The following is a 14633-nucleotide window of genomic DNA, read 5'->3' on the forward strand; positions in this document are numbered from 1 at the left end:
ACTCTTTCTGATTAATAACTTGAGAATTACTTGACCCAGAATGTTGAAACTTCATTGAATGATTGGACATGCAGAGTAGATCTATGACCCCTGTTGATTTTGGGCTCACTCGATTAAAGGTCAAAGTCACAGGGGCATGAACATGGAAAACGGTTTACTTGAGAACCACTTGGCCCAGAATCTTGAAACTTCAAAGGGTGATTGGACATGCCAAGTAGATGATCCCTACTGCAGCTAACCATTAGTGTCTCTTTGTCTTCCGCTCCTATCCTCTATTGACTTCTTGCCTATTACGACTAGCATTGAGGGAGACATGGGCATCTTCTAGTTTGAAAATTAATTGCCTCCTTCGAAGGAGGAGGGGTATATTGTAAATATCATTGTTTGATGATGGATGCCGGTCGGTTTCCGGATGATAACTGGAGAATGCTTGGGCCTAGGATCATGAATGTTGATCGGGAGGTTTGTCATGACCAGCAGATGGCCCCTACTGATTTTGAGTCCAGTAGGTCAAAGGTCAAGATCACATTGACAATAGAACTTTTTGCCAGAAAACTAGATAATGCTTTGGTCTAAGATCACAGTTGATACGGAAGTCATTTAAGACTGGTAAATAACCCATGATTATTGATTTAAGGTCAATACGTCAAATGTTCGAAGTGACCAAATAATTTCTGTTCCTTATCAGTTACTTCATGCAAGTGTTCTACAAGCTCTTGTTATAACATCACATAATTATCAAATTGGTCCATGATCTTTGCTCACATTTACTGTTCCAGTAAAAGCAGATTGTTTTCCCACTGATTTGTTTAAAAAATGCTTATAATTCAGAAAACATTTTGAGCTTGCCAAGATTAACCAAACCTCACACAATTTTCAATAAGCACATGAGCTTTTCTCATATATTATTTTATCCCCATTGACAGAGTAAAAGCAGAGTTTTACCCCTTGATTTGGTAAAAAAGGTTGGAAATGCTTATTAATCAAAAGTAGTTTAACTAGAATCACCAACCTTAAGCTAACTGTTCATGCCCATTACCAGAAGCTGTCAACCGCTGCCCACATCAGTCCTCTCAGTGCTTTGATTTATTTCTGAATGAGTGTGGAACTTGCTTTTGAAGTCAGTTTGTCTGGTACTTGAAAATGAAGCACTGTTTGTGGTTAGTTAGTATTCCTAATGTCTGTTAAAATTATGAATACTTCAAAAATATCATATTAAACATTTTGCATTTAATACGAACAAAACAGAACATACTTTAGTATTTTTCACGTAGGCAGATCAATAGCGATATAATCTAGGGCCAATAACCTCAAAGTAAAGAAATCATTTAGACAGAGATACCAGCATGATTATCTACCAACAACGGGGTCTTATCTCAGGTATATACCTTGTTTGTTTAAAAGTTTATATGTGGTCGCCACCGGTAACTCATACGGGCGACTCCTCCAGAAGACTGTTAAGTAATCTTATTGGGAAGATAGTGCAAGATACAGAAGACGCTCGAATTCCGGAAGCTTCCCTGGTTCTTTAGCGTGCCAGGTGTAAAGCACCCATACACGGCAGATCACTACCAAATCAAATGTAAGCCTCCGCTGGTCACAAGTAGTCCAAAAATAAAAAGTGCTTATCTTTCTGCCTTTCCTCGTGCCCTACTCTACCGCGTTTCAGTATGTATCACTTAGCATTCTATAAAAATCGGCATGTTCCTATCGCATGCTAGGTAAAAATAGCGGCGTAAGAATTTGATGTCTCGAAAAGAGAAATTGTTGAAAGAAGCGAAAAGGAGTAAATTAAGCGGAGTGTATTCAACGAACTGTAGTCTTTTTATATGAAAGTTACGACCCCTTTTCTGTTTTTCTAAAGTACCGATATAGTTCTTTATTGGAATAAAAGTCTCTGAAAATCTGATAAGCTAGGACATGTAAAAAAACGTTATAAAGTAAGTGGATTTTATATGAAATAAAGAACAGTCGGATTTAGTGGTGTTCAGCCTATTAGTATATTGCAACGGCTGGTTATCAACTTGCAAATGCATTTGCAACTGCTCGTACAGAAAGCAAGAGAAAAAACATCTCAATGAAATTCCAAAACTTCGGTCCCCTTCGTTGTTTTTAAAGTAATATCCTATCGTAATACTGACCCGTCGCGACGGGTTGGAATTAACTGTTTGTTTATTTTGGGTTCTTATTTAACTTATTTTGTACCATGGAAAAAGCAATTCTAACATAAAATCGCTGTTCTTGTCACTTTTCGGTGGTGGTGGTGGGGGGGGGGGGGGGGGGGGGGGGGGGGGGGTGTTTTAACAGGAGAGAAAACGTGTGTTAAACACCTTTTTATACATGCGCGTTCCGTGCCAAAGCGTAAACGCATTACGGCCCCAAAACGGATAATTCAAAAGGAAATGACGTCAACGTGAAAAAACAACGCAGACATTCCCGCGCGTTTCATGGACATTTAATGATGTTGAGCGATAATTTATTCGTTTATCAGTTTTTTACGTATTCTATTCTCGGGCACCAACCAATCCCTCGGGATTCTGCAGATGTTATAACACGAAAAAACATGCGTTATCCCTACATTATAACTAAAAAAACTATATTACTCAAGTCTACCTCTAATAGTTGGGAAACAAATAGGCATGCACTTCGAATCGAAGATGACAGGAATTAACGTTTTCTAAATGGTCAGCTGGGATGCAGTAATGTAACCGTGGGCTGGAATACCTGGAATATTCACAGAACTTACATGATCTAAATAGGCGGTCAGCTGTTGTATCAGTTTCATTTGATCTTATATTAATAATGTCTTGTCCCAGTTTCGATTCCAGAAATTCACATCGTTTCTGAATCTCGTCAAAGTGATTTTCGCACTGTCTGTCTCGGGTTTCAGTTGAAGCACACTCTATTTCAAAATAAGATTGTTTTCGCGTTCCTTCTTTGCTGAGCGTTCGATATTCTCAATACGTTCAACAAGATACATGATGCATGTATTGTCTTTTACGGCATTTGCAACAAAAGCATTGGATTGATTTTAAACGAATTCGCGAAACAGCTGCACGACATTGTCCAGAAAGGCAAATTAGAATAAAATGTGTCCACATTTTTTAAAGTGATGCTCATATACTACACGGCTGATCTAACTGGTATGTCATTTGGTTTTCTCCCTTAAACGGCATTGTTCCGGATTTTTTTTAATGTAGGTCGTTAAAAGTGATATATAAAGAAACGCTTTTGACACTTGAATGTCATAGTTTATCTAACCTTGCTAAACTTTCTCCAAACCACATTATTGTTATAAAAAACCTTTAAACATACTTTTTAAAGGAGTTGTAATATCACGAATAAAAAGATACATGCGTTTATAGTTATTTTTTCTTATACAAAAAGACAGAAAACAGCCATAAACACAAACGTAAAATATATTACACATTTCTTAAGCACTTGTTTATTGTTTTCTAAAATGACATACCAGTAATGAATCTACCTGTAAAATATAATAATTTGTTTACCCTGCAAAACATATTTTGAATGTATACAAATAACAAAACCATGTGCCCTATAAATGAAACAGTTACCTTAACATTTGTTAAGAACTGTGTACATTATTTGAGCATTTTTGGATGCTTCTGTCTCTGTCAACGTCTAAGCCCGATGTTGTTCAAGAATGTGAAACAAAATTTGACACCTTAAAGACACGGTGAACTACATAATAAGACATTTATTTAGAATTTTCGATCTTAATTCTATACCTGGAAAAAATTAAATTTGTATAAATTCTAAAAGTATTCCGTACTGTTTTCTGACGCACTTCCAGCCAGACTGTTAATGTAAGAAAAATGGTTACGTTAGGTACGATATTTTTGTCCTACACCTGGTCAGTCAATTCTACCGTTTTACCGTCGGGTGACTGAGAATCGGACGTTCTACGCCGTAGACGTTGACAAAAAGAAAAGTTCGGTCAGCTGATCGTTTTGTTTCGTACATATATTTTGCATGAAAAATCCTTCACTTAAAGCAAACAAGGTACAGAAACCGCGGTCAATGTCAAAGAGTTTATGTAATTTTCTTGTTCTGTTTATCACTTTAACACTTTTTATCCATGACTGAATATTTAAAGCACTTGACACAAATATTCAGAATAACAAGACAATGTGCACAAGGGAGAAAAAAAACCAGAAAAAAACAACAACAACAAAAGAGCGCAACAAAATAAAATTAGATAAATTTCTCTTGGAAGGAGTGAAATGTCATTAATGAACTTTTTAATACGACACAACACATGAACTGAGGTCACAAAGTATGTCACACGCCCGGTATGTAATTTGAACGTTAATTTGGAAAAAATATTGATGTTTAAGGTTCCACTGTAACTTAACGTAATTTGAAATGGTACAAGTTCCACGGAAGATATGTTGCTCGACTTTCAGATCGCATAATCATTCCGTAAAAAGAACATGTGCATATTTCTCGATGGAAATCTAATAATCTTTTTTTTATTAGATAAACATCTACACATATGATAATTACAACTATTCTTTTGCCTGTGTAAAATTGAAGATATCGTCGTAAATGAACTTTTTATCGAGACAGCTCTCATTCTGATAAGAATTTAATCTTTAATGTACATCAATGTTCCCCATTGATAACTACCACCATTTGATAAATCATACAACGTTTAACATTTCATCATACTTATCGATTGTCACATTTTAAATTTTGTGATGATAAAATACACACTTTAGAAAGTGTGTAACTGCAATATTTTATGTTTATAGGAAAATGTTATTGAACCCTATTAAGGTTACCTTTAATATTTATTGATTATGCAAAAGACAAGGAACTTTCTCAGGGAATTAACAACTGTGACTGTTAGTACTTAATGGTAAACACAATAATATCAATATATTCATTTTTTAATTGTGTGTCGAATATATTATTTTCTGCACTTTATGTTTGATCGCTAAGTCAGCCAAACATGAAATTAAGAGATTATGTATAGGTTAATAAATGGGAGAGCGGTGCCTTTGAGTGATAATGGCCCTGGCAAGGTGATAATAGCCCGAGGGCTTTAGCCCGAGGGCCATTATCTTCTTCCAGGGCCATTATCACTCAAAGGCACCGCTCTCCCATGTATTTACCTGTTTATTACATGTTTACCTATAATATAGTAAGAAATGTTTTTTTTGTGTGATTTTTATAGGAACTTGCATTTTCTGGTACAATACGTTTCAGCTTTTCAGCTTCTATATTATTTATATAAGAGTCTATCTACTGTATGAAATCAAATACCTGGATAGTTGTACTTTTTTGCTTATTGCATAATTTAGGGATAAAAATACGTTATTTCACGAAGAATACACGACGTTACGCTAAAGATGATAAAATAAAACGGAAATATTCGCTGTTTTACCTCCATGAAACACCATGACGTCATTTCTGTTTACGGACGTTAATTTCCCGCGCTAACGCCAGGGCCATTATCGATAATGGCCCCGGGGCTTATTATGATAATATGATAATGCATGACGCAATGCGATAATGGGAGAATTTTCAGCACAAGTCAACATCCTATAATACCTATTTACTACATTGAGGCAAATGCCTTTGCTTAAGTGTATCAACAACACTCGTGTCTCTTTTGGAATAGCCCTAACTTACAAAGAAAGCTCATGAATGTCCAACCGATCCTATCAAAGAAACCAAGCGAACCGTTTCCACAGGTGCGAAATTGTTACACGTTGCACTTCCTGTCAATTAAAAAATGAATCGTGACGAGGACTACCGAAATTTTGTTGTGGTATAGAGAGCTTTTGTACGTCGGGAAATTATTAGAACCATACACAGTAAATGGTATTCAAAGAACTCATCAGGATACCCACCCTGTCAATCACAATGCAGCTTACAGTATGGGAAAAATATGAATAAATGAGTACTTCTCACTCAAAATATTCAAATGTTCACTGTTCTTTATTATACAAACGATACAATTTGTCAGGCTCGAGTCCGTGATAAAGCTAGGGCAGATTTTGAGCGAGAATTACCCACTGGCACCAGATCAGAAAGAAAATGCCTCCGTACGTGTTATACCCTACCCCTAGGTATTCTATAAGAACCATGGTCGTGAACGGGAAAATATACTAACCCATTTCAATCGCGTATTTCATACCTAAAACACACAGTTCAGTAAATGTGTACTATTGATATTAAACAAGCGATAATTTATCTTCCGTTGTGTACCGGTCACATTTCTTCAATACTTCTTATCTTAGAAAAACAACGTGTAGTTTACAGTTTTTTCAAAGGTACACAAAAAACTTGCTTGAACTTCCCTGGTGAAGTTCCGTTCTAGATTACAGACACACTCTGATTGCCTGATGTGGAAATGAATGTCAGTCGTCATTTTACTACACGTGAACGCTAAAATGTTTATATGCAGCATAAATGTGCAAAATGAATTAAATAAACAGAATAGATGTATACCAATGTATGATCTCAAATTCAAAATCATATACAAGATGAATTTCATTCATCATTTCGAGTCTTATCGTAAAACTGTGAATATATTGCATTCTGTTTTTGTTTGTTTACATTTCGTTTAACATGTGCACACTGCTGTGACCTCTAGACCGGATGTTCATTAGGGGAGTTCACGCAAGTTTTTTCTGTAAAGTTGACTTATGCATAAAATATATGGAGCATCTCTGCAATATGGAGTATTGAGACAATGTGACTAGTGCACGATGGAAGATAAATTATCGCTTGTTTAATATCAATAGTACACATTTACTGAACTGCGTGTTTTAGGTATGAAATACGCGATTGAAATGGGTTAGTATATTTTCCCGTTCACGACCATGGTTCTTATAGAATACCTAGGGGTAGGGTATAATACGTACGGAGGCATTTTCTTTCTGATCTGGTGCCAGTGGAATTACCAAGTAAATCACCATAATCACGGATTTCTGTATTTTCACGAGTGTACAATACAAGCTTAATGATGGCTCCAGAATTAAGTATGATTTACTTGGAGAAATTCAGAAAAAAATTGCAATAGTCTTTTTTTGAAATGACAATATTTTAGCTTAGCCGATAATACCTATACATGCAATGTCAGCTTGTCCATTAAGTATGACATCAAGCTTATCAGCGGTTATTATGTCAAGGTCCGTTTACATGTTTAGTTATAAACATAGTTTTGTTTTTACCGTATAAGTATTAAAGGTAAAGAAATGACCAATTTATAAAACTATTTTTATCACTGCTGCCAGTTAGATTCCCACTCGGGTTGGAAATGGTTTATGTAGGAAGAAAATGTTTTAATTTTAAAACAAGCTAGAAATGCAAACTTTTTTATTAATCTCATTGAAACTATATTTGAATTGATAATTGGTAAGCATATGACACATGATTTGCTTATCGCTCTAATCCATTTCCATATTGTTATGCTTAAAGCTTATTAAAAATATGTTAAACGCCATATTGCAGCAATGTCAAATTTCGCTGTAAGAGTTTTTTTTCAACTGGAATGGAATTAGTACAGTGTGATTGATTTAGTTCTACATATGAAAAGCCATGAAGCTTTAGACACATGTCTACCTAGGCCTAAAAACTAATAACCACTAAATACTAGTCCAAACGAGATAAGGCAGGTACCATGAGCACAACCATTCACTCCGCGAGATAACAAAGGGGAAGATATAAAAGTATACAAGTGTACATCAACACAACTGAGTGAAATAAAAAGTAACAAAACCATTGATGGGATATTTGAACGACAAAAACATACATGAAGAAGAAACACAGAAGAGCATCGCATTGAAACTGTCAGTAGCAAGAAAATAAAATAAAATAAAAAAAACCCCACAAAAAACCCACATTCAGTCACACAGCGGGAATTTAACATGGTTTACTGGACCAAACATGATTTTTTTAACCATAACCGTGTTCCTTAAAAGAAAAAAAGATGCTCATGTAAAGATATATAAATCAAATCCATTGAACTGTAAACATAAGCATTCTATTAGTTTACAGAGGCCAGAGCACCAAGAGAGAATCACCATTAAGGGACGGGGGTGGGCAAGAATTATCCTTTGTGAGGATATAAGGGCTAATTTTAATGAAAATGGCCATATGAACCAAACATAAGAAAATAAATAAACATGTTAGTAAGCATTCAATCAGTCAGTTAGTTGGTCAAAGAATGTAACAAAATTAAAAAAAAAGCATCGAATTGAAACTATATACAAATACGCACAGTATAAATCATTTCATATGATGTCTAAATGCATTTACTTTTAAATCTTAGATGGTGTAACACTTGCAAAGAGTGGAAGAAAAGAGTGGCGAGGACAACTAGGATACCATTTGAATCTTGGCAATACCTAGAGTCTTGGTAATGGCCGACTGATTTTAAAAGCATTGCTGATATATATTTACCAAAGGGCTCGGTCAATAAACCAGTTGATTTAGGAGATATTTCTGTGTCATGTCATATTTGGCGCAAAAGCATTAACGTGTTACAGATCCGTGGGTTTGTTATTCAATATTTGAGAGATGCAAGAAATAGGTACTTTGCTCACAACATCAAAGGATTTTGAGGTAACATTGTCATCAAATGGTAGTTATTGTAACAGTTAAGACACCGATATAGAAAGACTAATGAACGAGGTGAAAAACGACGGACGTTTTGTACCCAAATGGACTAAACGTATATGCATCAAACAACTATTAAGCAACTTGGTGTTTACTTATTTATGGAATAATGCTGCAATCTCGAACAGGCAAGTTCAGAATGTAATTTGAAGTATTATCATATGAACTATATTCATCAATTGTAAGAGAATTGTCCAAAGTAGAAACACATATTGAAAAGTATCTAAACTGCGTTATGAACGATAGTTATATAACTGTTATATACAGACATAGATATTGTTTTATGTACTTTACAGTTTGGAAAATGCAATGACGTAAGTAATTTTAGTATTTCATTTGTGCTCCTTTGTAATAGTAAATAAATTCATATCTGGCAATAAGACACAGTTCGTGATGTCATTCGGCATTTATTACATAAAATTCCTAAACCTGTAAAGTAACATTAGTTTCAGTAACATATACTGAATGAATATAAGCTCCATAGAATAACTACATTCCGTGTAAATGTTTTGAGTACACACCATTCTTATAACCTCAAAAGAATAATTTTGTGTACAGGATAATTGAATACACCGTGTAATTGAATCGCATACATGTAGTTTTATGGAGCTCCGCAGTTGTTTTTTTATTATATTTGAACGTGATATAATATACTGACATCGTTTTGATATTTTATTCTTTTTCTTTCAAAACTACAATGATTATGTCAATTTAAAACTTTATCAACCTTGTTGTTTAATGACCAGTCAGTTATTAGATATGTTAATTAAAATGTTATTATATGTGTAGCTAAAGAGATGTTGTGTTATCTTTTTAAGATATTATATTGTCTTATCAAAATAAATGCTGTTACGTGTTATTGAATTAAAAATCTTTAATAAAATCCAGGTTTTACACAGCCTTTTTATGAGAGGTAATGAAATGTTCACCCCTCAGGCTCCTAGGACCGGCTCGAGCGGAATTGTAATATAATTGAATAGATTCAATGTTCCCAAGTCGAATTATATTAATTATGTGCATAACGTTGGTAGTTTCTTTGCTATTTTCTTCATTCTTTACTGCACTGTGTTATTTTTATTGTTTTGATTCAATATGGTATAAATAGTAAAAAGAGTTTAAATCTATTGACAGGTTTATTACCTTCTCCAACAAAATCTGATAAATACGTTATATGATTTCGACTGCTCATAATACCATTTTGATAAGGGAAATTCTTTGAACCGTTTGAAAAAAGCAACACTAACTTACCTCTTAATAAATTATTTTTGGCAAAGATATTTGTTTAAATATTCCAAAAATGAAGTGTGATGTCAGCATTATATGACACATGGTTCCTAAACTACTTGATGGAAAAATACTTTTAAGTAAATAAACGGACATAACTAAATACAAAATCGAACACGAACCTCCCGAAAATATGAGCATACCCATCTGATGTTGATTATGCATACTAAATTTCATTGGAATTACATGGGAATTGAAGGTAATGTTCATATGGTTCATATGCAAAAAAAGAGCTTAAACAGTACAGGGAAACACGTTATAATCAATGAGATAAACAAGTTGTGTTTACAGTCATTAAATTTTGTTAAAATCAAAAAATAAAATATTTTCTGTGACATTTGGAATACTTTTTGCATGCATGACTCTTTAATTGTCACCTTAGAATAGTAGGTGTGTTGGAAGAAAAATTAGACAGGTTAAACCTGTATAAAATTAAATTTGTTAAGTGTATTTCATGTTATCGTAATCACATTTCAATGGTCATTTCTTACTTTTTGGGGTATGTGACATGGTTATTTCTTGGAAGCCTATAAAATCGATAGCAATGCCTGATCTTAATTACATAACAGAATGCAAAAACAAAATAGTGAAAACTTATCGTGTGATGTTATGAACTTAACGTTTATGAATAATTAATGAATATCCTAATGTTCATGGAAATCATTAAATTATTCATTCCTGTTTGCTAAAGATGAATAGTTCATGATCTTCCTACATTTTGTATAATATGTAGTTTTCAAGAACACTTTTTATGAATTGATCATGCGTCATTCATAAACAATTCATGAATATCATGAACTGTTTATGGAAGTTCATTCGCTTGTCTGGGTTTGTCATAAAATTTGACTAAAGGTATATTTGGCCCAACTTGATGCACTGTAAAGAAATAAAGAAGTGTTTTATAAATTTCAAATGCATAACGATTTTTACTTATTTGTACTTTTGATCCTGAAAGTGTGACACTTAAGTTGAATAAATTAGATTTTGGTCAATAATGGACTTATTCAAAACTTTAACGTCTGCTTATTTACACCTATCTATGGGCTGTGAGTGCTTAACGTAAGTTAGGTTTTCTCTTTGAGCAAACAAGATAGATGGAAAATAAATGAATTTATTTATATCGAGTTTTCAAACTTGCCTTTTCGTTCAGGTTGTTGAAATACTCCATTATGTAGGAAATGCAAATGTAAAACTAGAAAGTACGTATATTGAAAACAAATTAACTTGATTCATGGAATAATTTTGCCTACGTCAATTCATTTGTTTAAGCGTAAATGAAAAATACTTTGTTTTTGTCGGGTTAACACAATTATAGATCATATGGCGACTTTCAAGCTTTCGTGGTGGAAGAAGACCCAAGGTGCCCCTCCGTGCATTATTTCATCACGAGCGGGCACGTGGGTAGAACTACCGACCTTCCGTAAGCCAGCTGGGTGGCTTCCTCAGATGAAGAGTTCAAAGCCCCGAGTGAGTTTCGAACCACATCGGTGAGGGACAACCATTCGGACATGGCGGCCCCTAAATGAATAATTAACATTATATAAATATAATATAAACATTTTAACTACGCTTGAAGGAGAATGTACCCACATATTTTGAAGTCCCCCCAAAACTAGAATTTGACTGAAATCTCATGCATGAAGACTATTCAAATCCTAATATTTTTATTACAAGTTATTTTGCATCTGTTTTTACTTTGCAGTTACATAATCTGTTTTCCTAAAAAACTCAACTGTTATATACGTTCGTTATATACTTCTTGTGGCTGGCTGTTATGTAAATATATATTCTATTTTTATCAATTTCAAAGTTATTATGGTCGAAAGCTCTTATGAAATTAACAATAAAGTATGGACTACGACCCAATTTGTCCAAAGATATTGTATTTATTTGATAGATTGTGATTTCAAAGCTCGTGTACGCGTATATCACTTAACATGCAAACTTTAATTTTACTATAAAATATGTAATACTAAAAGAGCACCATTCATATTGTTTAGCTTCAATATATATTATGTATAATTCCTCTTTCACTTCCCCCAAAATGTAAACAGGTATATGCTATAAAAACAGCGGACATTTAGATTTACTCAACTAGACTTTACAATAAATTTGTTTATAGCCTTTTGAGACCCCATTTGATTTCTTTACGCTGAACTACCGATGTTTGGAGCCAACCTGTTTAAATAAATTGAATATAAGGGTCCCTCAGTACAGAAGTTTGCTACACGTATGAGTTTGAAGCATTGCATATGTCAAAAAATACACTACTACCGGCATGCATCTTTTCCAAGTTCAGTTTAATCACAGACAAAACATTTTATGGTATATTTATGACTACCGTATCTTTTATATAGTAAGAAAGGTATGCAAGTATTACATGTTTTCAAATGATTAATGAAGTTTCTACACAGAAATATGTTAACGATGCATCAAAAGTATGTGCATTTGTCAGAGAAACAATATATTATAAGGTTTCAAGTGTTTATGTCCTTTAATAAATGCAGATAAACAAAATTATTGAAAAAGACGTGTAAATGTATTTACATATTTTTACAAACATTTATTTTTGTTTTGTAAGATTATCGTCAATACAAAATATAAGTTTCAGTCAGAAGTAGTAATTCTATAACTTGTTACAAGTATCAGCCTAAAAAGTTTACAGATGCCTTGACCTGTTTGCCTGACATTTCATCCTCCGCATCAACAATTGTTTCCGTTCCGCTGAATGTAAGTGAAACCCACACATTGTGAAAGGTTAGATCTGCGCTTGAACTCGGTATGTCAAATGTAACATCGCCAATATGTTTGCAGCCGACTTCGTCGGTGTATGTTGGATTCATTTGCTCGGAAGCAAAAATTGAAATTATAGCTTTTGTCTGATTGCGATCAAGTGGATGATATGGTCTTCTCGTTTGCGGTTCCCCTACTTTAACAACTGCATTTTTTTCCACATGCTTGTCAAATATATCTCCACAGCGATCTCCAATGTCGTACGTTTTACGCTTGCTCTCTGGATGTTTACCCTTTTCAAACTTGTGGGTTGCTTTCACACCATATGTGTATCTAAGCTTACGTTCCGAGATAGCTTTTGGATTATGTCCATAGACAAGTGCTCCCCTAAGTACAGTTGACGAGGCCCCAGTCGGTATTATAATATCTAGTTCTGGAAAAGCAGACTTTACAGCTTCCTGCAGCATGGGTGATTCCGAATAACCACCAACCATCAGGATGGCTTTAATGTTGGCTCCCATTACCAGAGTTTTAACAAGACCAGTTGTATTGTCAATGGAATTGTTAAATAACACTTGAAAAACAGTGGGCAAACATTTTATTTTATCACCAGAAAAACTGATGGACTTTCTATACTTTGATGTATCTATTGCTACAGCAAGCTTGCTCTTACACCTCTCTTCATACATGTTTATAAGTGACAAAGGTAGCTTCATGTTTATTCTCGAATCATTGTTTGGATCAATTGATCTCTTTTTGACTTCGAAATCACGCCAGAAATCTAACCAGTCTTCTGTTTCAGACTTTTTAAAGACATTATATGTTTCCTTACCAAATATATCAACCAACAGGTTTTTGAATTCTCTGTCGTCCATAATACCACCCCATCCTCCCCCGTCGGCCGCACGTATCTCTTTTACCGTCCCGTCCACTCCAAATTCATGTACTGTTGTGTCGATTGTACCCCCTGTTAATTAAATGGTTTCTTTTATAAACGATATTTACAGTTTCAGATCACTAACCGAGCCTAACTTTGTCGGACGAGTGTATTATAACTTTTAAACACAAGTAGTAACTTTACATAAACAGTAGAGCGTAATTTTGTCATGCGAGTTGTTTACAACATAACTTATATCATTTCATAGCGGAATGTTTTTAAGCATATCCAGTTCTTTTAGATATAGTCAAAACGCTGTTATTTATCCAGTAGTTTTAGATAATTAATTCAAACGCTTTTATCTATTGGTCGTTTATTGTCACTTTTATGACCTTATCGGTCATCGCTCATCGAGTCCTGCCAGGTAAAATATACAAACACTGTCATCTGATATCTGTGATTTCGTGTAAATACGATTAATAACTATAATGTGAAAAAGTAAAAGTACTAACCGCCAGCGTCTAACACGAGGTATCTTGTGCCAGCTGTGAACTGAGATACCGACACATGGTAGTCTCTACAGACAAATGTCGACAGAACAATGAAGCAGCCTCTGGCTCCAGTGCTATAGATAACATATCGTTGTCAATTCCAGCCTACAATGATATATTGAGCAGTAATAAGGTTGGAAAATATGGGTTTACCTTGTTCTCTCAATACGCAAATTCGTATAGAAATGAAGACGAATCTGTTATATGAACAATAATATTTTCGGAAAGCACCGCTCTAGTTGTAAAAGTATCGGTCCATCAACCTAGACAGTATGGTTTCGGATACGGTTGAAGCTACGATTCACCTCTTTATACGGCATCTGCATTCGCACACTTATTACATGACTCCTTAAAGAATTCGCCGTTCCATAGTTTGTGCTATTAAGTGATGTATTTTTCTAAATTTTGTTGGGCGAAAGTCAAATCTTGAAGAAAAACAAATATGAAAATTGATTCACGACATTATTTAATAAACACTAAGTCTTACTGAATCGCGGCATCGTATAACACAACACTTATTGAATCGCTTGTAGATC

The 14633-nt window shown here is 34.4% G+C and overlaps 1 protein-coding gene across 1 annotated transcript; it reads right to left on the reverse strand.

The window, feature by feature from the left end:
• Window positions 1–12221: 12221 nt before the first annotated feature.
• On the reverse strand, window positions 12222–14198 carry LOC128554266 (heat shock 70 kDa protein 12A-like). The gene is made up of 2 exons (XM_053535521.1): window positions 14059–14198; window positions 12222–13636 (listed from the first exon to the last, which is right to left on the reverse strand). The coding sequence occupies exon 2, from the start codon at window positions 13542–13544 to the stop codon at window positions 12582–12584; it is 963 nt and encodes a 320-aa protein (XP_053391496.1). The 5' UTR covers window positions 13545–13636; window positions 14059–14198; the 3' UTR covers window positions 12222–12581.
• Between the last annotated feature and the right edge of the window lie 435 nt (window positions 14199–14633).

This window comes from Mercenaria mercenaria, unplaced genomic scaffold (assembly GCF_021730395.1).
Source record: "Mercenaria mercenaria strain notata unplaced genomic scaffold, MADL_Memer_1 contig_4888, whole genome shotgun sequence".
Taxonomy (NCBI): Eukaryota; Metazoa; Mollusca; class Bivalvia; order Venerida; family Veneridae; genus Mercenaria; species Mercenaria mercenaria.

What these genes read in the sequence shown, in the direction of transcription:
- LOC128554266 (XM_053535521.1), bottom strand. Translation starts at nt 13,544, where the DNA reads ATGGACGACAGAGAATTCAAAAACCTGTTGGTTGATATATTTGGTAAG.